This window comes from Anomaloglossus baeobatrachus, chromosome 1 (assembly GCF_048569485.1).
Source record: "Anomaloglossus baeobatrachus isolate aAnoBae1 chromosome 1, aAnoBae1.hap1, whole genome shotgun sequence".
Lineage (NCBI taxonomy): Eukaryota > Metazoa > Chordata > Amphibia > Anura > Aromobatidae > Anomaloglossus > Anomaloglossus baeobatrachus.
Window position 1 is genome coordinate 272,211,712 of NC_134353.1, and position 27,234 is coordinate 272,238,945.

Genomic DNA, 27,234 nt, shown 5'->3' on the forward strand with positions numbered 1-27,234 from the left:
GTGCGACCAGTTGCAGCCCTTCTGGAAAAATGTGATTACCTACACCAAGCGGATCTGTAAACTGTCCTTTAACCCCCAACCCAGCCTAATCTTCCTGAACTTGGTCAGCAACCCAAAAAACACTCCGAACAAAACTCTCCTCCTATTTCTACTAGCGGCGGCCAAACTGCTCATCCCCCCCTTTGGCGCTCGACAAGTATACCTATTATCTAAACTTGGATGCTCAAAATCGACCAGTTATATCATATTGAAGAGCTGGCAGCTTTAGCTTATCACTCTAAAGATAAATTTAGACTCATCTGGGCCCCCTGGTTGAATTTCCGAGAATCCTCCGAGTACTTTGAATTGGTTGCGTCTTGACCTGCTCCCACCCCCCTCCCCTGAGCCAGCCATGATATATTTCTCATCTAGATTAATCCCCACTTACACCTCCTGTCTCTCACTATCTTCTTGAAACCATCCTTACCTTTCTTTACACCCCCCATCCTACTATTGACATGTTTTACATATGTTCATTTCACTAATGTTAATTATTCACAAACGTTTATTGTTGATTTCACATGGACTGCAATGGTAAACACACCTAACTGAAGTACTTCCGACAAGGGAAGAAAAATTATCCAGAACTGTGGTCCGAACTTTGAGTCTAAATCCTTCCCTCCAGGATTCGAATGCCTTTATATTTTCTCACATTTATTCATTGTTTTATGTTACGATATATCAATTTTTTGCTCCGAACAATACTTGGAAGGTGTGCATTGTGTTTCATATGCTGCTTTTCACTATAATAAAAAGAATATTGAAAAGAAAAGAAGCAGGGCGCCACACATTATATGTTTACCACAGAAGTTTGCCACACCGTGTAGCATACTTTATTTGATTCCAAGATAGTGCCAAGTCTTTTATTTTTTTCTGTATTTGGGCCATAAATATAATGTGCGTTGAAGTACAATTGAATATAGACAAAAACTATGAAACCTAGAAATCTGTATGAAATTAACAATATCCAACCAATGATACAAAACTGCATTCTTTATTATAGTAATACCCAATGACAAGTCTACATGATATACCTCATAAACTTTTCCACATTTTTTCCACGTTACACCTTATTGGGATTTTATGTGGTATACCAACACAAAGTAGCAACTATTTGTAAAGTGTAATGGGAGTGAATAGTAATGGGCGAATAGTGAAATACTCGGGTTCGAATTATTCTCCTCAAATATTTAGCTCTATTCGTGTATTTGTCATAAATAACACATCTAATGAAAGTCAATGGAAAACTCAAATAATTTTCCGGCAGGCTCTCCCAGGATATCTGGTGAGGCTGTAAAAATGCTGAAATGGATGGAAAAGTGCTCAAATTTAATGGGAACAGTATGGGGAAGATGCCTGGAACAGAGGTCTCTTCTGGGAATAATGTTGTCATGAGTATTACGCCACTTTGATGTGCAGTTCCCTGCTTAGTTGTGATAACTAGTGCATGTAAAGTAGAAAGCTGTGGGCTGAAGCCCCAGTTGAGTGCTTTATCTTTTTGGAATTATTTAAACTAAATAATAAAAAAAATTATGTGGGCTCTTGCCTATTTTTGATAACCAGCACAGATAGAACAGACATTTGGGAACTGGTATTTTCAGACTGCGAAGACCTATGGTTATTGTTTATTATTATTTTTGATTTCAACATCATTGCATTCTACATTTTAAAAAACAGCATCCTAACTTTTTTCAATTGGGGTCGTAGAACATATTAATATTTTTTAGATGTGCAAAATCACTACTATGGATGAGAGAACCCGAACCCGGACTTTTCAAGGAAGTCCATGCCCAAGTTCAGCGTTTGGGTGCTGAAACAAATTTGATGAAAACCTGTAGCGCAGCCTATCAACAAGATTTTCAACATGGGGAAGATGCCTGAATGCTGCTGGGAAGAAAATTACTTAGGGTCCCTGGTTCTCTGAACAAGGCTCTATAGGATTCGATAAATGTTGTGGCACATTACACCATTTGATTACATTTATTTTTAATTAATAAATTGGTTAACGAGGGAGTGTGGTGCAGTCTCTATCCAAATAATTTCTTTTTTCCCTGTGTGTGTGTGTTTTTTTTAACGCTACACTTAGCTCTATTTTTTATAACTAGCCAAGGTAAAGCAGACAGCTGAGGGGTGCAGCCCAGAGCTGATTCCTTTAGCTGGTTATCAAAATTAGGAGGGACCTCACATCATTTTTTTAATTTATTCCCTATCCACATTTGTTTGCAGGGCAATTGCCCACATTTTGCTTCCTTTTGCAGCCCTCTAGCCCTTACCACAACCATTTTACAGCCATTTAACAGCACCAAAGTTCAGGTCCCTAATGACCTATAAGGGTTTCAAGGTCTGGGGTCAGGTCCAGGTACTGAACCAAATTTAACTAAAGTCCACCCAAACCCGGAGAACGCAAGCATCCACTGGTCCACTCATCCCTAGTCACTACAGTACACACTTGCAGTTTTCTTATAAAGAGAGCACCCTTCTAAAATAAAGTCAGCCCAGCATCCACTGCAGGTAGAATTAAAAAAGATGTCCATTTCATTAAAAAATAGGGCACAGGCAGGTAATGCTTTAGATGAAGCATTACTTAGTTGTTGAATCCCTTGTACTTTTTCTCTCCCTTTCCACTACTCCTATATGGTGTTAGTTTACAGGTTTACAAGATGTATGGAAAGATTGATGAGGAGTAGAGGAGAGAAAACTTTGGATCTTGGCTGCAGGTAAATCTTAAATTTTATTTTTTCAAAATGGCAACTTCTTCAAGCATCACTACAGACCATCCAAGTTAATAAAATCAGGTTGTCAATCACAAGTATGGGAATTAGCGGCTCTACACTCTGGCTTATGGCTCAGCTATAAAAAAAAATAATGATATTGTCAACTATACTAGTTGATCAACTGTTGTCAGAAGACAAGAAAATTAAGACAATATTAAGAAAAATTCTCTTTACCCAAGCCCAAGCTGTCTGCAGACCACTTCAGCATCAGCATCATCCCACTGGTCATCACATACTGTGCCCCATTGGCCAGAATGGTAGACTTCTATCCTTCCTTCAAAGGAAGAGCTTCCACCAACTAGTCGAGCAGGTATGAAGGAGTCTGTGGCTGAAATAAAATTGCATAAGGTAAGTTAGTAGTCACAATATACACAAATCAAAAATTTGTTGAAGCTGATATATAATAAATAATAATCAATAAAACATTAAATAACATTATATATGATATTTAATTGACAATAACATCTTAAACATATTGTATATGATTGATAATTAAATATTAAAAATAGACTTTCAGAAATATTTGAAAAATATTGTAGGATAAAGAGGTTTATCAAAAAGTGTAGTTCCATGCAAAATAAACTCATAATTAATTGAATTTTTGTGCAAACATTGTAAATAGCCTATGCTTTACATGGTATGTCACAGTATGGTTTCTGCATTGTTGCAGGCAGTGACTGTTATCACCGTGACACAAATCTTTTTTTTCACCATAGGAAATGTGTCAGCCATGTCTTCAATACACTTTTTGCTACACAGGTGTCGAATGCTAGGGTAAGAAAGCTTAGAATTTGCAAAATACATTATATGACTTGTCTAAATTAAAAAAAAAATACTACTAAAAAATAATAATTATATATATATATATATATATATATATATATATATATACACAGTACAGGCAAAAAGTTTGGACACACCTTCTCATTCAAAGAGTTTTCTTTATTTTCATGACTCTAAAAATTGTAGATTCACATTGAAGACATCAAAACTATGAATGAAAACATGTGGAATGAAATACTTAAAAAGTGTGAAACCACTGAAAATATGTCTTATATTCTAGGTTCTTCAAAGTAGCCACCTTTTGCTTTGATTACTGCTTTGCACACTCTTGGCATTCTCTTGATGAGCTTCAAGAGGTAGTCACCGGAAATAGGTTTTCCACCAGTCTTAAAGGAGTTCCCAGAAATGCTTAGCACTTGTTGGCCCTTTTTCCTTCACTTTGTAGTGCAGCTTACCACAAACCATCTCGATTGGGTTCAGGTCTGGTGACTGTGGAGGCCAGGTCATCTGGCGTAGCATCCCATCACTCTCCTTCTTAGTCAAATAGACCTTACACAGCCTGGAGGTGTGTTTCGGGTCATTGTCCTGTTGAAAAATAAATGATGGCCCAACTAAACACAAACCGGATGGAATAACATGCCACTGCAAGATGCTGTGGTAGCCATGCTAGTTTAGTATGCCTTCAATTTTGAATAAATCACCAACAGTGTCACCAGCAAAGCACCCCACCACCGTCACACCTCCTCCTCCATGCTTCACAGTGGCAACCAGGCATGTAGAGTCCATCCGTTCACCTTTTCTACAAAGACACGGTGGTTGGATCCAAAGATCTCAAATTTGGACTTATCAGACCAAAGCACAGATTTCCACTGGTCTAATGTCCATTCATTGTGTTCTTTAGCCCAAACAAGTCTCTTCTGCTTGTTGCCTGTTCTTAACAGTGGTTTCCTAGCAGCTATTTCACCATGAAGGCCTGATGCACAAAGTCTCCTCTTAATAGTTATTCTAGAGATGAGGTGTGTCCAAACTTTTGGTCAGTACTGTATATATATATACTGTATACACACACAGACAATGGGTGAAATAACTATACACATCACCAATTTTTAAAATATATTTCTAAAAGGTGCTATTGACATGAATTTCTCACCAGATGTTGATAACAACTAGAGATGAGCAAACCCGTGGAAGTTTGGATTAGGTCAGACTTTAGATATAGTTTGGTTTGGGACCCGGGCTTGACCTGAATCCCTATGGAAGTCACTATTTGGGCAGTTCAGGTCTCTCCCCATATGCAGTCAGCCAAATACATATCCCTTCCAAAGGCGGGTAGATTGGGTTTTTGCATTTTTTTTTGTTTAGTTTACACTACATCCGATCATGCTGTTGTTAGCCCTAGTGCGAGCCATTCAACCACTGCAAACGGCTCGCACTGGACTGACCACCAAGCGTACTTCAGCACAGCGAGGCTCGCATGAGTGGTTTGCATACGTAAAGCACCCAAACTCTGGGGGTTTTTTTAAAGTCTGTGTTTGCTAAACGCTAAAAACGAAACCTCGGGTACGCTCATCTCTAGTAACAGCTCATTCAATCCACAAAGGCAAATAATTCAAATCATAGCTGTCCATAGATTTAGTGATCTGTAGTCATAAGAAATGGCACAGGGAAAAGGTGTTGAACATTGTGGAGATATGAAGGTCAGTGGGTGTGTGGTGCCCTGGACAAACCAGGACGTCACAGGTACTACACCAACACACCCCACACCCCGGCTAGGCACACCTAGGTCAAATACAAATCCTTGTTGCCTTCCTCCAGGGGCTGATGTCCACACCAGGGGGTGGGCCAGGCGGTTGGCCCCGCTCACCGAGGAGTTCACAGTCCTGGAGACGGGAAAAGTAGGCAGATCAGTTTTGGAGTTAGAGAAGTGAAGTGGTAGAGGAGCAGCCTGACTGTGTCCAGGTGTGTGGCCCGGGCACATACAGCAAGGTTGGCAGACGGTGGTGACCGTCTGCAGGAGAGGCTGATTGGAGTGAACCGTAAGGACCGGGGACGGGCGGTGGCCCACCGGTACCGGATCGGGGAGTGAAGAGAAGCCAGCACCATTCGGCAGGGCCTACGGACTCTACCAGGCTAGGAGTCGCCGTAAAACCGGTCAAATCCATTAGCGAAGGGAACCTCCGGGGTTTCCCAGCAGTCAAGACCCGATTGAAGGCAACCGCTGAAACCATGAAGGGAAACACAGTCACCGCCAAGGCTACCGTTCCCAGGGCCAGAGCCTGCGGGCAAAAGGGGCTCCCTCAGCATCCATCCAAGCTGGGGAGCGGGTTACCGGTGGGAAGCCACTGGAACCGTAAACACAACACAGGTGCAGGGAAAGGCAGTCACCATCAACCTACCGGGAGGAAAACAACCACAGCCGTCTGTGGGACCCGTCCATCGAGCCGTTTGTTTGACCAGAGACTCCGTGTAAATTACTTGCTGAGTGAGAACCACCGTGCCGTGCGACACAGCGCTGCCCCTGCGACCCTGCACCTCACCAGACCCCGTAACCCGCCTGTCATCCCCAAACCCTCACCGGGGCCCCGGGACAACCAAACCTCCTACCCACGGAGGGGAGAACCAACATCCAAGCTGCTCCCTGTCATCGCTCCCGGGATCCCCGTCCAGAGCAGCGGTGGTGTCATAACTTCACCACAACCGTGGGTGGCGTCACGGACAATATCCCCAAACCACACACCAACCCCCCTTTCACTCACAGGCGAGGAACGCCGCTCAAGTCCCCGGGATCCGGCCCACCGCTCGAGCCACCACCGAGCAGTAGCAGCAGCAGCCGGACCCGAGCAGTGGGTGAGCGCAGCATCCCCTCCTCCGCCCGCGACAGGTGCTCTCGTTAGTTGGCTTGGCTGTCTTCAAAAAGACCACACGGACCAGTGTGCGTCCCACTGAATGCCCAGTGTGAGGACCAGGGAGGACTGGTAGGCCCAGGAGATGGATCCACTGGACCGAGCACCCTACCTGGAGGGCAGGGTACATGGTAGCTGGAGCACTAGCGTGGCAGGAACGGGAAGAACCAGGTCACCAGGGTCAGGGAGTCCCATAGGACAGTACAGGAACAGGTGCAGGTATCAGGAAGCAAAGACAGGACCAGGTCACTAGGGTCACAGCGTACTTTAAGGCTATGTGCGCACTAGAGATGTGAAGTTTCTCAAGAAAATTTCTCGAGAAACTTCTGGGAGTGAAAGATTTCCGGACCTCCGGAAAAAAATCCGCACCAAATCCGCATGCGGAATTGCCGCGATTTTCCCGCGGGTGGTTCCCTGCGGATTTTTGCAGGCTGTATTGCAGAAATCCGCAGGGTACCTGCGGAAATAATGGACATGTTCATTTTCTCAAGAAAGTTTCTCGAGAAATTCTTCTCGCGGAAATTTCTTGAGAAAAATCCGCACAAGTGCGCACAGCTTTTTTTTTTTTTCATAGAAATTGCTGGGAAATGTCTGCACAAAGATTGCAGACATTTCTCAAGAAATTTCCGCGGCAAATCCGCGGGTAAATCCGCGGGTAAAAAGCTCTAGTGCGCACATAGCCTAAGGCAGTAATACAAGAAACAGGAACAAAAGGACCTGAGCACCTAGCTCACAAGACAAAGCAAAGAAACACAAAGCGATGATCAGGCCCCGCCCACATGGAAAGGCCAGTCTTATATACCCAGCACAGTCTCAGGTCATTTCCTGTTGCAGCAGTGCTGGGCCTATAAGACCCGGTGAGTGGGCGCGGCCCGGTCCTAAACAGAGGCATCAGTCAGAGTCAGACTCCTGAGACCAGGAACAGGACTCAGGGGAGCATGAGCGGGAGCGGCAGCCATGACCGGTGGACACATGGACTGGACCAGTGAGCAAGGAGTGGTGGTGTGACGGCGAGACCGGACTAGTGGGTACAGAGCGGTGCAGCGACGGTGAGACCGGATCAGTGGGTACGGAGTGGTGCCTGGATGGTGCGACCGGATCAGTGGGTAAGGAGCGGTGCTGGGACACCGGGAGCGTGAGAGCACCTCCCCTTTATGCCCTCCCCCTCCGTGCAAAGTACCCCTGGGGCACCCCGGACCGAGTCTCCGGACCATAACCCAGCACAAAGGTATGGAAGGACTGCTGACCCCGTGCCACCTTCTTGACCGCACCACGCTTAGCCGAAGAACCCTTGGCAGTGGCAACAGAAGGAGGAGGCGGACGGGCAGAAGCAGGATGGAAATCGTGGACGACCAGATTGAGCGTCTCGGACCGGGTACAGGACAGTGTCTCATCCTCAGTAGCCGATGGACTCAAAGTCTCAGATGCCTGGGGCGGTGAAACGTCGCTGGATAGCGTCGTCTCTTCTTCAGGATCCTGCAGCTTGACTGAGTCAAGTGCCAGGGGCTGAGGAACAGGCTGCAAGCAGGTTTCGTGGCACAAGGGACTCCAGCAGGTAATCGCGCCAGAGTGCCAACTAATAACAGGGTCATGGAGTTTCAGCCAGGGCAGGCCCAACAGAAGCTCAGGAGCCATCCTCGGGATCACATAGAAGGCTATGGTCTATGTATGCGAAGTGCGAACCTGGAGGCTCACGGGCTCGGTGGTATACCGGACAGGCTCGTAGAGCGGTTTGCCGTCTACAGAGGCAAACCAGAGGGGCTTCTTCAGCGTAGTGACAGGGACCTGGTATTTGTCTACCATTGCCTGGTGGATAAAGTTGCCTGCTGCCCCGGAATCGATGTGGGCCTTTGCCGAAAACCGGGTCCCCTCTGTCATCACCTGAACCGTCTGTTTAACTGGGACTGAAGGGATTCCGGTGGCAAGGGTGGCGGTTCCCACCATCCCTTTGACCTGGGGTCTACCAGGTTTCTCAGGGCATGTTCGAAGCATATGTGACCCATCTCCACTATAGAAGCACAGGCCCCGGGCGAGCCATTCTGCACGGCGTTGCTTGGCTTGGGTCAGACGGTCCACTTGCATGGGTTCTGGTGACGATTCGCAGAAAGGCAGGGACGAGGGTGCGGTAGGTTTCTGCGGGGGAAAGACGTGGCGAGGTGGTCGCTTCTACCAGACTAACTCCTGGTTACGCTCCAGAAAACGGAGGTCAATCCGGGTGGCGATGGAAATCAAAGCATCCAAGGTGCGTGGAACGTCACGGCCGGCGAGTTTGTCTTTAATACGACCAGAGAGACCCTCCCAAAAGGCCGCCGTTAAGGCCTCATTGTTCCAGCCCAGCTCCGAAGCGAGCGTGCGGAACTGTATGGCATACTGGCCAACTGTTTGGGTCCCTTGGTGTAGCTGGAGGAGCGTAGAGGTCACTGCGGTAGTTCGTCCGGGTTCGTCGAAGGTGTCCCGGAAGGCTTGTAGGAACTCCTGGATATCGCTGGTCATCGGGTCCTCGTTCTCCCACAAGGGGTTAATCCAGGCCAGGGCTTCACCTTCCAAGTGTGACATCAGGAACGCCACCATGGCCTGGTCTGAGGTGAACAAGTGCGGGAGCAACTGGAAGTGCAAGGAGCACTGGTTCAGGAAGCCTCGGCAGGACTTGGGATCCCCTGCGTAGCAAGGCGAAGCAGCAAGGCGAAGTAGCGAGGCCGTGGAGACAACTGGTTCGAACCTGGAGACCGGTTGCTGCGTGGACTGAGATGAGGCGGCGGTCTGCAGCGCATATAACTGGTGGTCCACGGACGTCATGAACTTCAGCATCCGGTTCAAGATTTCGCACTGTTGCGCCAGCTCCTGGCGCATCTCAGCCAGCTCTGATGTTTGCGTTCCAGCGGGATTCATGGCCTGATCATACTGTGAGGGCCAGGAAGGACTGGTAGGCCCAGGAGGTGGATCCACTGGACCGAGCACCCTACCTGGAGGGCAGGGTACACGGTAGCTGGAGCACTAGCATGGCAGGAGCGGGAAGAACCAGGTCACCAGGGTCAGGGAGTTCCATAGGACAGTACAGGAACAGGTGCAGGTATCAGGAAGCAAAGACAGGACCAGGTCACTAGGGTCACAGCGTACTTTAAGGCAGTAATACAAGAAACAGGAACAAAAGGACCTGAGCACCTAGCTCACAAGACAAAGCAAAGAAACACAAGCGATGATCAGGCCCCGCCCACATAGAAAGGCCAGTCTTATATACCCAGCACAGCCTCAGGTCATTTCCTGTTGCAGCAGTGCTGGGCCTATAAGACCAGGTGAGTGGGCGCGGCCCGGTCCTATACAGAGGCATCAGTCAGAGTCAGACTCCTGAGACCAGGAACAGGACTCAGGGGAGCATGAGCGGGAGCGGCAGCCATGACCAGTGGACACATGGACTGGACCAGTGAGCAAGGAGCGGTGGTGTGACGGCGAGACCGGACCAGTGGGTACAGAGCGGTGCAGCGACGGTGAGACCGGATCAGTGGGTACGGAGCGGTGCTGGGACACCGGGAGTGTGACACCCAGACTCCTTCTCCGTGAGCAGAACACTACTAAAATAACACAGGGTGAGGGAACCACACATTGGTAAGACTTTATTGTTCGCCAACAGGTAAAAATATATTGTACATTCCCAGCAAGAACACTAGACCGTACAAGCGACAGTGTCTCACCCTTCCACTAGCCTGTCAGGGATTAGAATCTTCATAACTTTGAGGCTTCCAGGGCTATCTGTCCCAGCCAGCAGCACCCCAGTTTTGGTAGTCACCCACTGAGAGGAGATAGCGGCAAGCATAGATAGCTGATTGCGCACACCAACATATTTAGCAAGGTGACCGAGTTGTCCTAATCTCGGTTCTCCAAGTAAATTTGTAGACTCAGCGTTGAGCAGTGAAGCTGTTCTGTGATGTCCCAGCTGGAACTGTAGCTCCTAAGCTGAGGTCATGTAGAATATCACCCTGGTGACAGCATCAAGGCACTTTTATACCATTCAGTTCTCAATTCAGTGTATTGAGTCTTACAAGATTGGTTGGGGATGGCTGCTCTCTTATTGGTCACTAATTCAATCTGACTTCATATTTTTCCTCTGAACTATGTAGTCAGAAAGGCTGAGGCAATCCACATTTACAGATAATAGGGCTCCGATCAGTCTGACATGAGACAATGACTAACATCTATTGATTTAACATAAAAAGGAATCATATGTCTGGCCTAATTAAAATAGTTCAATCCCTACACAATTGGCCAAACGCCGAGTCATCACAAACATAATTACTGAAAATTATTTAATACTGCATAAAAAAAGCCTTTCTCAGTAATTACAGCTTCAAGACGCCTCCTGCTCAGGTCTGATTTTGGCCCATTCTTCCACATACTCTTCAAATCCTGATGGTTCCATGTACTTCATCTATGAACTCTAAACTTTAGTTCCTTCCATAAATTTTCTAAAGGATTCAGATTAGGTGATTGACTTTAGCATGGCTATTAACTTTATTTTCTTACGCTGAAACCAATTGAGAGTTTCTTTGGCTGTGTGTTTGGGATCGTTTTGCTGAAATGGCCAACCTCATTTCATCTTCACCATGCTAGTAGATAGCAGCAGATTTTTATCAAGTATGTCTCAGTATCTTTGTTCATTGATCCTTTCTTCAATTATATGAAGTTTGCCAGTGCTATAGAAAAGGCCCACATCATGATGTTTCGACCTCCATTTAATTGTTTTTGTGTTGTTTGTGGGGTGACATGCAGTCCCTTTTGGCCTTCAAACATGTTGTGTATTATGGCATTCAAAAAGTTCAATTTTGGTCTCATCTGAATGCAGGGGACAGGAGTTCCTAGACTAGCCCTCAGGTTAGAGTGTCCTAGCTATCTCTGACCTCAGAGTTACCTCTGAAGGTAAGGATGTCTGAGCCACTTTCCTGGCCCTGCTCCTGACCAGCCTTGATATTATAATCGCAGGGGAAGAGTCGGGACAGGAATGTGATTAAATCCACAGAAATAGACAAACAGGGGAAAGAAAAACTCTCTCTCACAGCACTCTTGCTCAGAGGTATAAGACAATAAGAGCTATAGAAGAAAATAAGAGCAGGGAAGAAACAACAAGATGGTATCAGAACTCCACAACAACTCCAGCATAAAGCAATACAATCACCATCAGGACCAGGGCAAAAAAGCACACAGACCAACACAGCAATAAACTTTACTTAGCATAAGAGGACACATTCCACCATCTTAAATAGCAAGGGAGCCAATGTAATAGGCTTCCAACAATATTTGCTCCCAGAAGTAACAAGTAGGCTAGAAGAGTTTAACTCTTGTTAGACTGACCAAGAATGAGGCCACATCTGGTCAACACCCGAGCCTGCCTGTGTAGCTCAGAAGCACCAGAGAAACCATAGAGTGGAGTGTAAGGATCTGTAATGTGAACAGTGTCTGATGCTGCCTTGACAATTGGTGATTTTTGTGAAAAACGTTTTCTGACAGTCACTGGACAAGGTATTCAAATTGAGGAATATTTCCCTGGTGACGAAGACACAGCGATCACCAAGCTACGACTTGCCTATTTTGGACACATAATACGCAAAGATCAATCATTGGAGAAGGAAATCATGGTGGGAAGAATAGAGGGAACAGGGAAAAGAGGAAAACTAGCAACCCGATGACTTGATACTATCAAGATAACAGCAAGGAAGACCCTGGTGGAACTATCTAGGCTTGCACAAAATCGATCTTCCTACAGAGCATTCATTAATCAAGTCGCCATGGCTCAAGATTAAGCTGAAGGCCATTAAATAATAAAAGTAAGTTACTTCCCTCCAATATATAAAGGAGTAGACTCTGTATAACACTATACCTGATGAGAGAGTCAACCCGACTGAAACGTGTTGTATGAATTAAGATCCAGAGAACATAATGTACATCCCTGTCTTCAATCTGTGGCAGCACCTGGGAATCTCTGCTCTATTCCTGTTTGGTTTGAATACCTTACACAAAAATGTCAAAAAATACGCCAAAAACTTGGCGAAAAACATAATATTTGATGTGTTTTGTTTAGTCATGGATCTTTTAGCCCTAAAAAATGCATGTAAAAAAATCTGTGAAAATATTTTGAAAATTTCTTTTCTAGGTAAATGTAACCTTTTTTCCCCCTTTTGTAAGACTTTTTATTTTACAACCAGTCTTGATACAGAGGGGCAGTTATGCTGTTTCTATAGAGTTTCTGATGACTTGTTAGGTTGACTGTACGCTTAAAGCGGGCTTTAGACGCTACAACATATCTAATGATGTGTCGGCGGGGTCACGTCATAAGTGACGCACATCCGGCATCATTAGTGTTGTTGTAGCGTGTGACAGCGACGTGCGATTGCGATTGAACGTAAAACCGTTCATCACATATACGTCGTTCATTTCCTTAAAATTGCACGTCGGGTTGTTCAATGTTCCTGAGGCAGCACACCCCGGGACTGATGAACAGACCTTACCTGTGTCCCGTGGCTCCCGCCGGCAATGCGGAAGGAGGAGGTGGGCGGGATGTTTACGTCCCGCTCATCTTCGCCCCTCCGCTTCTATTGGCAAGCTGCCGCGTGACGTCGCTGTGACGCCGAACGTCCCTCCCACACCAGGAAGTGGATGTTCGCCGCCAACAGCGAGGTCATATGGAAGGTAAGTATGTGTGACGGGAAATAATCGTTTGTGCGACACGGTCAACAAATTGAATGTGCCGCACATACGATGGGGGCGGGTACGATCGCGTACGATATCGTATGTGATATCGTAAGGTGTAAAGCAAGCTTAAGTTAAACTCATGGGTTTCTACGAAATTGAGTCTACTGCTCACCTTTATGTTTTGGTATTAAGTACTTTGTATTTACTGTTAAAAGAGGAAGGGGTCAGAGACTGACAGCCACAGGTCCATATCTGTGTATGTATACATTTGAAAGCCAATGGAATATCTCATGAAATTACTTGTTTGTTAGTGAGTCCCGCTGAAGGCTTCAGGCGTTTTGAATGCCTATACAGCTGTGATATTGTATGTTGGCTCACTGAGACATCGATGTGAAATGAAGCATAGCTTTTCAAAGAAGTCATTCTTTGTGTAGCTGATACACATAAAAAATAATGGGGAAATCCTCCAGCAATAAACTTGTACCACATCCTTCTCAATCCAGATGCCGTTTAACGGAACAAAGACTTCTAGTAGGTAGACGTGAGAGGTGCACAGCAGGGAGTTGCTGGGGCACTCCTTGTAATGATTCCATTTGATTCTACAAAAGACACAACATCAGACTTTAAGGATGAGAACCCTTTTGTCATCTTTTGATACGTTACTTAATGGTACAAACCTGCCGCTCTGGTTGTAACGTACAGATCTTGAATTATAAATGAGATCACTGCTGCAGCCCTTGTAATGGACGCAGCTGCATTCCCCTCTCTAGGCTTAATTGATCTGTTTGATGCACAGGAAAATCACCCACTGGGACAGAATGGAATTCTTTTTCTCTGCCTTTTGACAGGGTTGTGTCATTCTTTTTGACCGTTTAGCTGCATTGTATATATAAACGTAATAGCCAGAAAAAGGCTTTTAAACTTATCAATAATAAAAAAGGCAAATGTGCCCAACTAAAAGGGACAACAGAAATAAAATGTATAAGATGCCAGTAGTGGAAATACATTATCATGAAGGTCTGGAACGTAGTTCTGTTGGTTGCAAATAAGCTTCTTTTCGTTCTCTTTAATAATAATAATAATAATAATAATAATAATAATATTTTTTATTTATATAGTGCCAACACATTCTGCAGCACTTTATAATTGTACAAACAAGAAAGATACAAAGAAAGAGATGCAAGCCTATGGAAACCTCAATATAAAAATAAGTTTTATTAAATATGAATTAAAATGTTCCAATAATGCAAGAAACTACAAGTACAAGGATAATACAACAAGGGGAACACCTGGCAAGCTCTGCTGGTAAGGCACAAAAAAAAATACAATATACAGTATACAAATATATAACTAGTGAAAGACTGCTGATCAAAATATATAATTATAACTATATATATATATATATATATATATATATATATATATATATATATACACAGAGAGAGAGAGAGGATGAGAGAGAGAGAGAGAGAGAGATAGTAGATATACTGTGCTAATAACGAAAGTGTATCACAATAATAATATAACAAGTCCAAAAAAGGTAAATAATGAATATCATAACAGGCTCAAAATAGCAGGAAGGAATAATTGTAAAAAGAGGCAAGTGGCTCAATGTGAACACAATTACCAGTCCAGAGAGCCACACGTAAGGTCCGGGTCTCACCACACTTGACGCGCGTTTCGCAGAAAATGCTTTGTCCATTTTATTTATATAGTGCCAACATATTCCACAGCCCTTTACAATTGTACAAATAAGGTAACACTTTAAAGAGTAACACATAGTTCAACACATACCAAGAGGAGTGAGGATCCTACTTGCTTTTAAGGAAATATGGATAACACAAAAGGTAAAAGGTAAAAATAAAGTGCTTGTTGTGTAAGGTCCAGCCATTAGTATAATAAAAAGAGACATTCAAATAATGCTGCATGAACCAGTCACCAGCCAATATCTGTACAAGTACAGGTACAAAGTGCATTGAAGTGAGAGCAGGTATAGTTAGTTAGATGAATGAGGTGAGATGATAGGCCATGTGCTCTCAAGATGTACAGATGCATAACAATTCTTAATGGCTCAATGATTAGCAGGTTCATGGGAGTAAGAAATGAACAGTCCCAACTATTGGGTACTGCTGAGGTGACGTCTTTAGTTACATTTGTTAGTCACCTAAACACATAGATCCTAATTCATCAAGATTGGCATTCTTCATACTGGTCCTTATGAAGGAGCAGGGTGGAAGGTAATGCTCCTGATTCAGTAAGAAATATGCATCATAATGAATCAGGAGTGTCTGACAAGCAGTATGCACCCCCATGTGTACCTCGGCATAAATCTTACTCTAGTCTCTGCTGGAGTGAAATTTACGATGTTGTTGTTACGTCCCCACCGGAGTCCGCTCCAGCGACTTCTATTTCGATCACCAGGTGATGCCGTGTTCCTGCCGTGGATAGTGCTGGTGATGGGAGAGGAGTCAATGCCGGCAGCGCTGCTGGGCGCAGACTCCACTCATCCATTGGGCTGGGTTTCCTTGGGATCTGCAGTACTACTGGCTGACTGTAGGTCGCATGTGTCTTCCAGCTGAAGTTACCATCATTCAGCTACAGCCAATGGGAAGACACCACACCCTTCTTATTTCCCTTCCTGTCTGCTGACCACGGAAAGAGATAGTTCTGTATTCCTGGTTCCTGTCCCGCCGTTTTCTGTTTAGTAATTCTGGTGTTCTGACTTCTGCTTGTTTCCTGACTACCCTCCTGCCTGCTGTTTATGTACTTCACTGCCCAATCCAGATTTGACTTCGGCTTTGTTTTCTGATTACGTTCTTGCCTGACGATTCTGTCCCTTTTTTGCATTTACCGGTTTGACCCTGCCTGACTACTACTCTCATCGGACTGCAGCCTTCCACAGGTAGTGATCACCTTGGGCCCTGTGTAATTCCAAATCCCTGTATAGGGGTTAAAGGATTTCAAGGTTATAAGGGTCCTGCAGGCCTTACAGTTGTTAATGCTGCTGCTCATCATTAATGTGACCAGCGGTGGTCACCCACCTCCTGTCCCACCCCAGCTTCACTCACTTTGTTAAAGTTGGAGAAAAATGGCAAGAGTGGCAAAAGTCACAAAATTTTATTGCAGCTGTAATGACCGATGCTGTTTGTGGTGGATATAATAATAAGGAATAACGTTTGGAACACCATTCTAAGTCTGAACTGGGTGCAAAAACCTAAAAAAACATCACTATGGGGAGATAAGGTATGCACACCAGTGACTATGTAAGGGGAATACATGAAATAGCAGAAACTGCTGTGTGAATACTGACTTGAAAAATCCAATAGCTATATGTAAGAGTGAAAATGTGAAAAATGGAATCTGCATTACTGCCATGAACATATGAATAAAGAGAAATTTAGCTACTGAATTGATCAATGCAATAGAGCCCCAACACTACGCCAAAGTATTTCTCTACGTTGGGGTCCCTAGCTTGTGTGTGTCCTCTCATGCAGTTAAAAAACTTACCGTGTATGGGAAGCTGAGACCCAGGCTATTTATGCGTATGATATGGATTGGCAATAGGTGTGGTTGGGGAGGGTTCACAAACGAAAAACTACTAACAATAAGGAATAACGTTTGGAACACCATTCTAAGTCTGAACTGGGTGCAAAAACCTAAAAAAAATCACTATGGGGAGATAAGGTATGCACACCAGTGACTATGTAAGGGGAATACATGAAATAGCAGAAACTGCTGTGTGAATACTGACTTGAAAAATCCAATAGCTATATGTAAGAGTGAAAATGTGAAAAATGGAATCTGCATAGTCACTGGTGTGCATACCTTATCTCCCCATAGTGATGTTTTTTTAGGTTTTTGCACCCAGTTCAGACTTAGAATGGTGTTCCAAACGTTATTCCTTATTGTTAGTAGTTTTTCGTTTGTGAACCCTCCCCAACCACACCTATTGCCAATCCATATCATACGCATAAATAGCCTGGGTCTCAGCTTCCCATACACGGTAAGTTTTTTAACTGCATGAGAGGACACACACAAGCTAGGGACCCCAACGTAGAGAAATACTTTGGCGTAGTGTTGGGGCTCTATTGCATTGATCAAGTCAGTAGCTAAATTTCTCTTTATTCATATGTTCATGGCAGTAATGCAGATTCCATTTTTCACATTTTCACTCTTACATATAGCTATTGGATTTTTCAAGTCAGTATTCACACAGCAGTTTCTGCTATTTCATGTATTCCCCTTACATAGTCACTGGTGTGCATACCTTATCTCCCCATAGTGATGTTTTTTTAGGTTTTTGCACCCAGTTCAGACTTAGAATAGTGTTCCAAACGTTATTCCTTATTGTTAGTAGTTTTTCGTTTGTGAACCCTCCCCAACCACACCTATTGCCAATCCATATCATACGCATAAATAGCCTGGGTCTCAGCTTCCCATACACGGTAAGTTTTTTAACTGCATGAGAGGACACACACAAGCTAGGGACCCCAACGTAGAGAAATACTTTGGCGTAGTGTTGGGGCTCTATTGCATTGATCAATTCAGTAGCTAAATTTCTCTTTATTCATATGTTCATGGCAGTAATGCAGATTCCATTTTTCACATTTTCACTCTTACATATAGCTATTGGATTTTTCAAGTCAGTATTCACACAGCAGTTTCTGCTATTTCATGTATTCCCCTTACATAGTCACTGGTGTGCATACCTTATCTCCCCATAGTGATGTTTTTTTAGGTTTTTGCACCCAGTTCAGACTTAGAATAGTGTTCCAAACGTTATTCCTTATTGTTAGTAGTTTTTCGTTTGTGAACCCTCCCCAACCACACCTATTGCCAATCCATATCATACGCATAAATAGCCTGGGTCTCAGCTTCCCATACACGGTAAGTTTTTTAACTGCATGAGAGGACACACACAAGCTAGGGACCGCAACGTAGAGAAATACTTTGGCGTAGTGTTGGGGCTCTATTGCATTGATCAATTCAGTAGCTAAATTTCTCTTTATTCATATGTTCATGGCAGTAATGCAGATTCCATTTTTCACATTTTCACTCTTACATATAGCTATTGGATTTTTCAAGTCAGTATTCACACAGCAGTTTCTGCTATTTCATGTATTCCCCTTACATAGTCACTGGTGTGCATACCTTATCTCCCCCATTGTGGTGGATATAATGACATGGTAGTGCTATGGAGGAACCCAAACACACAAAGATGATAAACCAACTGTTTTCTTTATATATTTCAAAGATTGATAATAACAGGACCTCCACAGTAAGGTGACCGGATCTCATAGGGGGGGGGGGGAATGTCGGAATCTTGTTCATCTGGACCCCACAAAATGATTCCCCTTTCCAGATATTGAGATAGCCAAAATTTGAGCTCGATCAAACGACGTTAACCCGTGCCGCTCGTTGCTCAAAGTTTGAAAAAATCCCAATTTTTGGCCAAAAAGCTGACATATGGAGCCATAACTCCAGAACGGTAAATAATAAAAACACACTTAATATCTCAAAAGAAAGCTAATGTTGTTCTTCAAATTTTATATGTTACACATAGGGTGCATGTAATTTCTATTTTAGGGATGGTGATTTTACTTCAGCTTACAACCGACCTTTTATTTATTTAGTTTAGTTTCTAAAGTGCCTTTGAGCTGGTTAGATCGAACAATTATCCAGTGATGATATTTTAACGTCTTTTTTTAAATTTTTCAAGTGTGGGTATTATTGTTTTTATAGCTATTATAGTATTATTTTAAAAGATATTTGAAAATATTTTATTGAAATTAAAGTCACTGCGTTGCCCAAGATAGACAAAGGAAAATACGACACAGGTATCAGTGACAATCTAATACAAAAGCAGCTAACTCCAGAAGTAATTGCAAATGTTACTGCTGAATTCGAGACCAAATTAACTGAGAGCCACCCCAGAGATGACTACAAGGAGCTGTTGCAGTTGGTTCTCGTATTTGTTGGATCACTAGACGGCAATGTTGTGGGTTTTAGAACTCCAGGAGCCATTCATCATGCTAGGTGGATGGCAAAGGCTATTTACTGCTTAAAAATGTTCATTTTTCGTCGTCAATTTAAGATGTCTAAAGAAGAAGAAAGTTCTGTGCGTGCTATTTCTGTTTTCCTAGTTAAAATTTATTGTAAAGCTTGGTGCAATGCTCCAAAAGCTCATCTTGCGCCAAAGCAAGATTTAGGTATTTTGCATAGTCTGTTAGACTATAAAGAATGTGACAACGACATTGCAGAAATAGCCCTGACCAAATTTTCGAACCATTTGTGGAATTTGAATGCAGAGTTGGTGGGATTATCGTTTTTTGATCCCACCATTACAGACAATGAAAAGTTGTTAATGGCTAATAAATTGCTCAGAAACACAGATGAACCATCAGAGCACGCTAGGGTTGTAAATCCAAAAGTTAGGAAAGAAAAATTAAAAGAGGTAGTGGATGGAGGATTGGTAAATTTACTTACCAAAGAAACATTTACATTCTTTGACCAATTTAATATAAAAACAGATTTCCTAAGACAAAATCCAAACACCTGGCCTCAAAATAATGACTTCCAAGAAGGATTGAAAATTGTCAAAACATTAAAAATAGTTAATGATATGGCTGAGCGTGGTGTTAAATTAATAACCGACTTTAACAACCTTCTGACAAAAGATGAAGAACAAAAGCAATATGTCCTGCAAGTTGTAAGCAAATGCCGAGCATTATATTCTGACGTTTCAAAAACTACTTTTACAAAAGCTCTTGAATAGATTAGATAACTATGTAAAATTATCAACTCATGTAGGTACTACGTCTGTATCTTTTCTGTGTCTGTTTTGTATGTATTATATACCTCATTTTTATATTTTAAAATAAAAAATGTCATTTTTCAAAATTTATCACTTAATAACAAAATATACGAAGTATGCTCCTAGTGGTACCAGGTCACGTTCTTGGGGCTAAAAGCTGTTGTAACTCAGTTTGACTTAAAATAACAACAATTATGTATAAAGTATAAATTTTGAAGAACAACATTAGCTTTCTTTTGAGATATTAAGCGTGTTTTTATTATTTACCATTCTGGAGTTATGGCTCCATATGTCAGCTTTTTGGGCAAAAATTTTGATTTTTTCAAACTTTGAGCGACGAGCGGCACGGGTTAACGTCGTTTGAAAGAGCTCAAATTTTGGCTATCTCAATATCTGGAAAAGGGAATCGTTTTGTGGGGACCAGACGGACAAAATTCCGACATTGATTTTTGCGGTCACCCTACTCCACAGCTATGAGCCACAACAGCCCAGAACATAGAAATATCAATTTATGCAGCCTGAAAGACCCCAAGTGTCAGTCTGCAGGACAGGGACTGAGTTATACTTCCCCAGCTATTCCACTCCCACCCGTTGCTAATAATGGGGCCTACCCAAGGACGCTACTGCAGACGGCGACACGTTGTCCTTCCAGGAATAAAATCCTACAACCACCTCCCACGCTATTCACAATATAACAGGGGTACCTGGCCTTTTTCCCTATAATCTCTCAGAATCAAGCAAACATATGTACGTATCTCAATATACAGTGTCCTATAACTCACTGTCTCCAGATGTAGCAGAGGCGAACTTGTCAGTTTAGCATTTGTCTATTATTTTTAGAACCACACAGCTTGAACTTAGGCTTTGTTTCAGAAAGGATGTCCCGGGATAAAACAATAAGTACAGTTCCTTTTCAATGTTAGCGTTCAGTGAATAACCTTGTTTAAAGTGTCTTTAATACTGACTAACTATGCCTAACTGACTAACTTTACAGTGACCGGTCTCCAGAACAATCGTTACTGACAAATTATTTGGTTTATTTCAAAAGCACAGAGATCCCTCCGTCTTTGGCGGTGATTAGAGCTCTGGCCTTTCTTCAAGATGGTGTCAGTCACCTGCTCACACAGCAGTTAAAACAGTTTTCTTCCTCTTGGACGATCTCCACCTGGTCCTTCTTGGTAAAGACCACAAAAACCCAATACGACGTCAACTCAGGCAGTCCCCCTTGTCCGGGAACGAAAAGACAGAAATAGCAAAATGAAAAATCCACAAAAGAAACACAGCAGTCCGTTTTGCCAGGTCATTAAAAAGAACCTGCCACAGCCTCACTCTCCTGTTTTCCTGGGCTCTCTTTAGCTTCACCCACTCTCTAGCTGAAAGTCAGTTAAAGTCTGTTGATAGAGATATTCTGCTCTACAATGGCACCTTGTGGTCAGTCTCAGCTACAGCATTAAATTGTCATATATACTGGCATCTCATGTACATGTTGCACCCTGTTACACTCCACCCCACTTAAAATTTGGCATCCCGACAAATCAATTTTTACATCTTACATGCAGTACATACTCTTCAGGGTTGTATCGTATCAGAGGAACATCAGCCGTGCTCCTCTTGGATCTTCGTAAACCAGTACCTGTTGCACTCGAGGGGGAAATTGTCACATCTGGTGAAGCAATGACACTGGCAGACAGCTCTGGGACAACTGGAATCTGCAATGCAGGACCCTGGACGTCTGGTGCCACATCGCCGAAATCATCACAGCAGTCACACCCGAGGTTACACGGCTGACCTGTGACTGGTGGGTCAGGCAAGACTAGTGGGCATATGGGTGTGTTGGAGATACACTTCTTCAGCCAATTCTGGTGCATCGTACGACAGGGCCCGACACAGCCTTCAGGAACCATGGTATATACACTTCCCCTTGCAAATGGTCTTTCCACCACTGTGTAAGGAATAGCCTCCCACCAGTCGTCCAACTTTCCAGCCGGGTGAGTGACCCGTAAAAGCACCCAGTCTTTCCTTAGAACTCATCTCCGTGTACCAGGCCCCGATATCGATGGGGAAAGTTCTGCTCCCACTCCTATCCTGTGAATTTCTCGCAGCTTCCATCGGTGACCCCGAACCCACTCATTGGCTCTGCGATACTCTGGTTCCCCAGGCACGGACAGATTCAGTTCCTCGACTTCTCACCCTGGCCGCCCAAACATCATCATGTAAGTGGTGATATAGACCCAATTGTTATAGGCCCACACAAGCTCGGGAATAAACACAGTCCATCTCGCTTTTTGTTTTTGTTCTAGCGTTCTCAACATCTGCAGCAGCGTAGGGTTGAACCACTCACAGGCCCCATTCCCTTGCAGATGATAGGGTATCGTCTGCGATTGTTGAATGCCATAAACCTGCAGCAACTCAGTCATGAGTTTACTCTGAAATCAGGCCCCCTTATCTGAATGTATTCATTGGGGACACCCGTACATTTAGATAAAATGATTACAGATTGCTTCCCTGCAGATTCAGCAGTCTGGTTCCTAGTGGGAACAACCATGGCAAATTTCATGAAGTGGTCAGTCATTACTAGGCACAAATGATGCCCACTCCTCTAATACCCAATCGATAGGTAATCTACCATTAACACTTTCAGCAGAGCGGACGTCACAATGGTTTGAACAGGAACCCTTTGCTCGGGGGACTTATTCAACTCTCAGGGCTGACATCTCGCACACACCTTCCTTACATATTCTTCTAAACCAGGATTGTATATGAATCGGTGCAACCACCAATAAGTCTTTTCAGGCCCAAAGTGCGCACCCTGGATATGGGCCTCCCGCATTGCGGGAGTGTCTGAGGCCACTGAGGAGGAGATTACCACCTGCCATCGGTACCCCAACTCGGCCAGCAAGTAAATCCAGCAATATAGTACTCCCTCCGCTACAGCCAGCCTGTCCCACTGCCGTAACAACTTATGTCCCTCCGAGCTCAGCCGAGCTCTCGCCTTCATATCAGGCAAAGTTTTCTGATTCCACCACCTGTTTACTAGCGACAACTCGGGGTCTGCATTCTGCAGATCAGCCCACTCTTGGCGAGTCTTCACCATCAATCTGGCTATTCATGTCACCTCCCCACTTGAATGTGCCAGATCTACAAACACAGGTAGCCGTCTCAGGTCAGGGATCTCCGTATCCTCAAGGTCTTCATCTACTTCATGCTCTGGCGCACCTCACATTACTCATGATAGGGCATCCTCGTTGGAGTTCTCTTTGCCGGACCGGAACCAAATCCGGTAGTTGAATTTGGACATCCACGCCATCCATCGCTGTTTTAGAGCTCCCAGTTTAGCATTCTCCAGATATGCTAGTGGGTTTTTGTCTGTCATTACGAGAACCTCCAACCCTGCCAGATACAATGCAAGATTCTCAGTCATGGCCCACACCAGAGTCAACATTTCAAGTTTGAACGAGCTATAGTTATCAGGGTTGTGCTCAGTGTCCTGTAGAGACCAACTAGCATATGCAACAACCCTTTCACGTCCTTCTTGTTCTAGGGATAACACTGCTCACAGCCCATGCAGACTCCCATCAGTATATAGAGTGAAGGGTAGCTCGAAACGAGCAAATGGCAACAGAGGTACCTGTGTTGTGAACACATTTGGACTGGGTTCCGGTTTGGGGCTCCCTCTTGTGGCTAGTGCTGGTAGTAGAGTTAGTCTGCATAACAGAAACCAGACAGCTGATGATGATTGGAATTCAGGCTGCTCAGACTTGGCCTATATAACTGAGTAGTGTTCTCTCGGTCTGGGCTGGTGATCAATGTTGTCTCCTGTGGTGCTGTGGACATTCTGGAGCCTGCCCTATCTTCTGTTTCCACCTGAACGCCTTGCAGATAAGTTTTCTCTTTGTACCATTTGCTGGTTTGTTTCCACTTTCTTGTGGTTTTTATTTCTGTGGTATTAAGGCTTGTTTCCTGGTTTGTTTGTGTGTAGTTCTGGGTGGAGTTGGATTATTCCCTGCTGGGAATGTCTGTGTATCCAGCTCCATATTCTGCAAAGTATTTTTGTTTTGTCATGCTTGATATTAATTTCAGTCCTGCCTCTATATTAGTGTTTTGATTGGATCCCAGTAACACCGAATCGACACAAAAATGTATGGACCCGTCCTTCTTTTGAACCAGCACAACCGGCGTAGCCCAGGGAATCTGGCTTGGGCAGATCACTCCATTATCCAGCATTTGCGCTAACATAATCTTGACTTCCTGATAGAGGTGTCGGAGGGACCTGGCGGCATCTCTCTCAGATTGCTCATATTCCATCGCCTTCGTGCAGCCAAAGTCTTCATCACTCCTGGAGAAAGCAGACTGATATTCCCATAGGGCAGTCTGTAACTGGGTCATATCCATCCCATAAGCTCGATGATCTTCTTACCATTTTACTTGGGTGTGGGGGACTCCTCTACTGCTGCCTGCATTGATAAGGTCCAAGCAGTCAGACAGTCTGCTCTCAAAGTTAATTGGTTTTTGTGGAGAACTTCTTCACCGCACACATACACATCAGCCAGTTTTGAACCTGCCGCCAGAGTCACTTCATGGTTCTGCAGGTTCAGGCACCTCACGGACACACTCCCATCTCGTACGGTGGCCAGCGTCTTCGCTATCATAGAGCCACCCATGTCCTCAGACTGTCTCACTGGCTCCAGGATAACCTCCACACCATTCAGCTTCCTATGGGTTCCTATTGGCATCATCACCAGCTTCTCTTGACCCGGGGCAACGGTGACAATGGAGCCACGTGGGACACACACTGCTCCCACCATTCTTCCTCCTGCTAAACTCTTCTGGATGCCGCATGAATGGACCACCTGCTGCAGGGCCCTCTGCATGACCTTATGAGTCCAAGCAAAGAACTGTACTCGTAGTTGTCCGGAAACGAAAAGGCAGAAATAACAAAAAGAAAAATCAACAAAAGAAACACAGCAGTTCGATTTGCCAGGTCACCAAGCAGAGCCTCCCACAGCCTCTCTTTCCTGTTTTCCTGGGCTCTCTTTAGCTACACCCACTCTCTGTCTGAAAGTCAGTTAAAGTCTGTTTATAGAGATATTCTGGACCACAGTGGCACCTTGTGATCAATCTAACTACAGCATTAAATTGTCATATATATTGGCATCTTATGAACATGTTGCACCCTTTTACACAGCCACCAGTTGCACCAAAATACTGTGACTTTTCAAAGTATTATATGCAAGAATTAAAGCTTTGATGAAACCGGCCATTCTGTGTACACTCAACTGTTAAGGGGGCTTTACACGCTACAATATCGTTAATGTTTAATTGTCTGGCGTCATTAACGATATCGCAGCGTGTGACACTTATGTGCGACCTAAAATGATCGCAAAAGTGGCCTCTATCATTTGCCGCGGAGAGGTCATCCTAAAACAAAAAAACGTTTACCTCTCATTAGCGATGTTGTTCCTCGTTCCTGTGGCAGCACACATCGCTCCGTGGGACACCGCAGGAGCGAGGAACATCTCCTTACCTGCCTCCACCGGCTATGCGGAAGGAAGGAGGTGGGCGGGATGTTACGTCCCGCTCATCTCCGCCAATGCGCTTCTATTGGACGCCTGCCGTGTGACGTCGCTTTGACCCCGAACGACCAGCCCCCTTAGAAAGGAGGCGGATCGCCGGCCAGAGCGAGGTCGCAGGGCAGGTAAGCCATGTGACGGGGGAGCGCGATTTTCTGCGCGACGGGCAGCGATATGCCCGTGTCGCACAAACGATGGGGGCGGGTATGCACGCTAGCAATATTGGTACCGATATCGCTAGCGTGTAAAGCCCCCTTTACTCTAGGTAAGCTTGGGTCCAGATGCCCATCTTTCACAGTCTGTGTACAAATCGCAATCACTGTACCAAATATATCAACCAAATGTCTCCTACCCCAAACTAATACCTCAAAGGTATGTATGAAGCTATTAGTTTGGGTCAGGAGACTCATTGTTAGTCCATACATAAATCATGAAAAAAAGCAGTCCGGACCAGGCATAAGCAATCTAAACAGATTTACTCTAGGGAACTTAATATCTTAGCTTTTCCATCTCACCAGTCTTAAGCCCGCTACACACGCTTCAATATATCTCACAATCCATCGTTGGGGTCAAGTTGTAAGTGACGCACATCCGGCATCGTTTGTGAGGTATCTGCGTGTGACATCTACGTGCGATCAGGATTGAACGCAAAACCGTTGATCACAAACACATCGTATCTTTGTCTAGAATTGAGCGTTTTGTTGCACGAACCTAGTCAATTGTAACGTGTGACATCCCTCATACGATTTTGGTGTCTGATGCTATGTGCGCAGGTGTGCGCTCTGCACCGCAGCTTAAAAAAGGTCCGCTTCAGAGCGCAGCTGAAAAGCTGCGTTCTGAAGCGCCTCACAATGTCTGTCATTCAGTAATCTCTGTCAGTCGGTCACTATCTCTGTCCCTCTCTCTCTGTCCATGTCAGTCTATCCCTCTCCCCCCCTCTCTCATACTCACTGATCCCCGATCCCCGGCGCGGCGCTGCACAGCATTTACACTGCTCCGGCGGCTTTTACTGTTTTGAAAAAGCCGGCCGCCCATTAAACAATCTCGTATTCCCTGCTTTCCCGCCCACCGGCGCCTATGATTGGTTACAGTGAGACACGCCCCCACGCTGAGTGACAGGTGTCACACTGCACCCAATCACAGCAGCCGGTGGGCGTGTCTATACTGTGCAGTGAAATAAATAAATAAATAATTAAAAAAACCGGCGTGCGGTCCCCCCAATTTTAAAACCAGCCAGATAAAGCCATATGGCTGAAGGCTGGTATTCTCAGGATGGGGAGCTCCATGTTATGGGGAGCCCCCCAGCCTAACAATATCAGCCAACAGCTGCCCAGAATTGCCGCATACATTAGATGCGACAGTTCTGGGACTGTACCCGGCTCTTCCCAATTTGCCCTGGTGCGTTGGCAAATCGGGGTAATAAGGAGTTATTGGCAGCCCATAGCTGCCAATAAGTCCTAGATTAATCATGTCAGGCGTCTATGAGATACCTTCCATGATTAATCTGTAAATTACAGTAAATAAACACACACACCCAAAAAAATCCTTTATTAGAAATAAAAAACACAAACATATACCCTGGTTAACCACTTTAATCAGGCCAAAAAAACCCTCCATGTCCGGCGTAATCCAGGATGCTCCAGCGTCGCTTCCAGCGCTGCTGCATGGAG

General features: G+C 44.5%; 1 protein-coding gene across 2 annotated transcripts in view; it reads right to left on the bottom strand.

Moving 5' to 3' along the window:
• Positions 1-27,234, bottom strand: part of PRSS12 (serine protease 12) — a 283,643-nt gene that overhangs the window by 146,066 nt on the left and 110,343 nt on the right. For both annotated transcript variants that reach the window (XM_075350102.1, XM_075350092.1), the window contains one exon: positions 2,988-3,141. In XM_075350102.1, the coding sequence (XP_075206217.1) occupies positions 2,988-3,141 (154 nt within the window). The remainder of the gene's footprint in view (positions 1-2,987; positions 3,142-27,234) is intronic.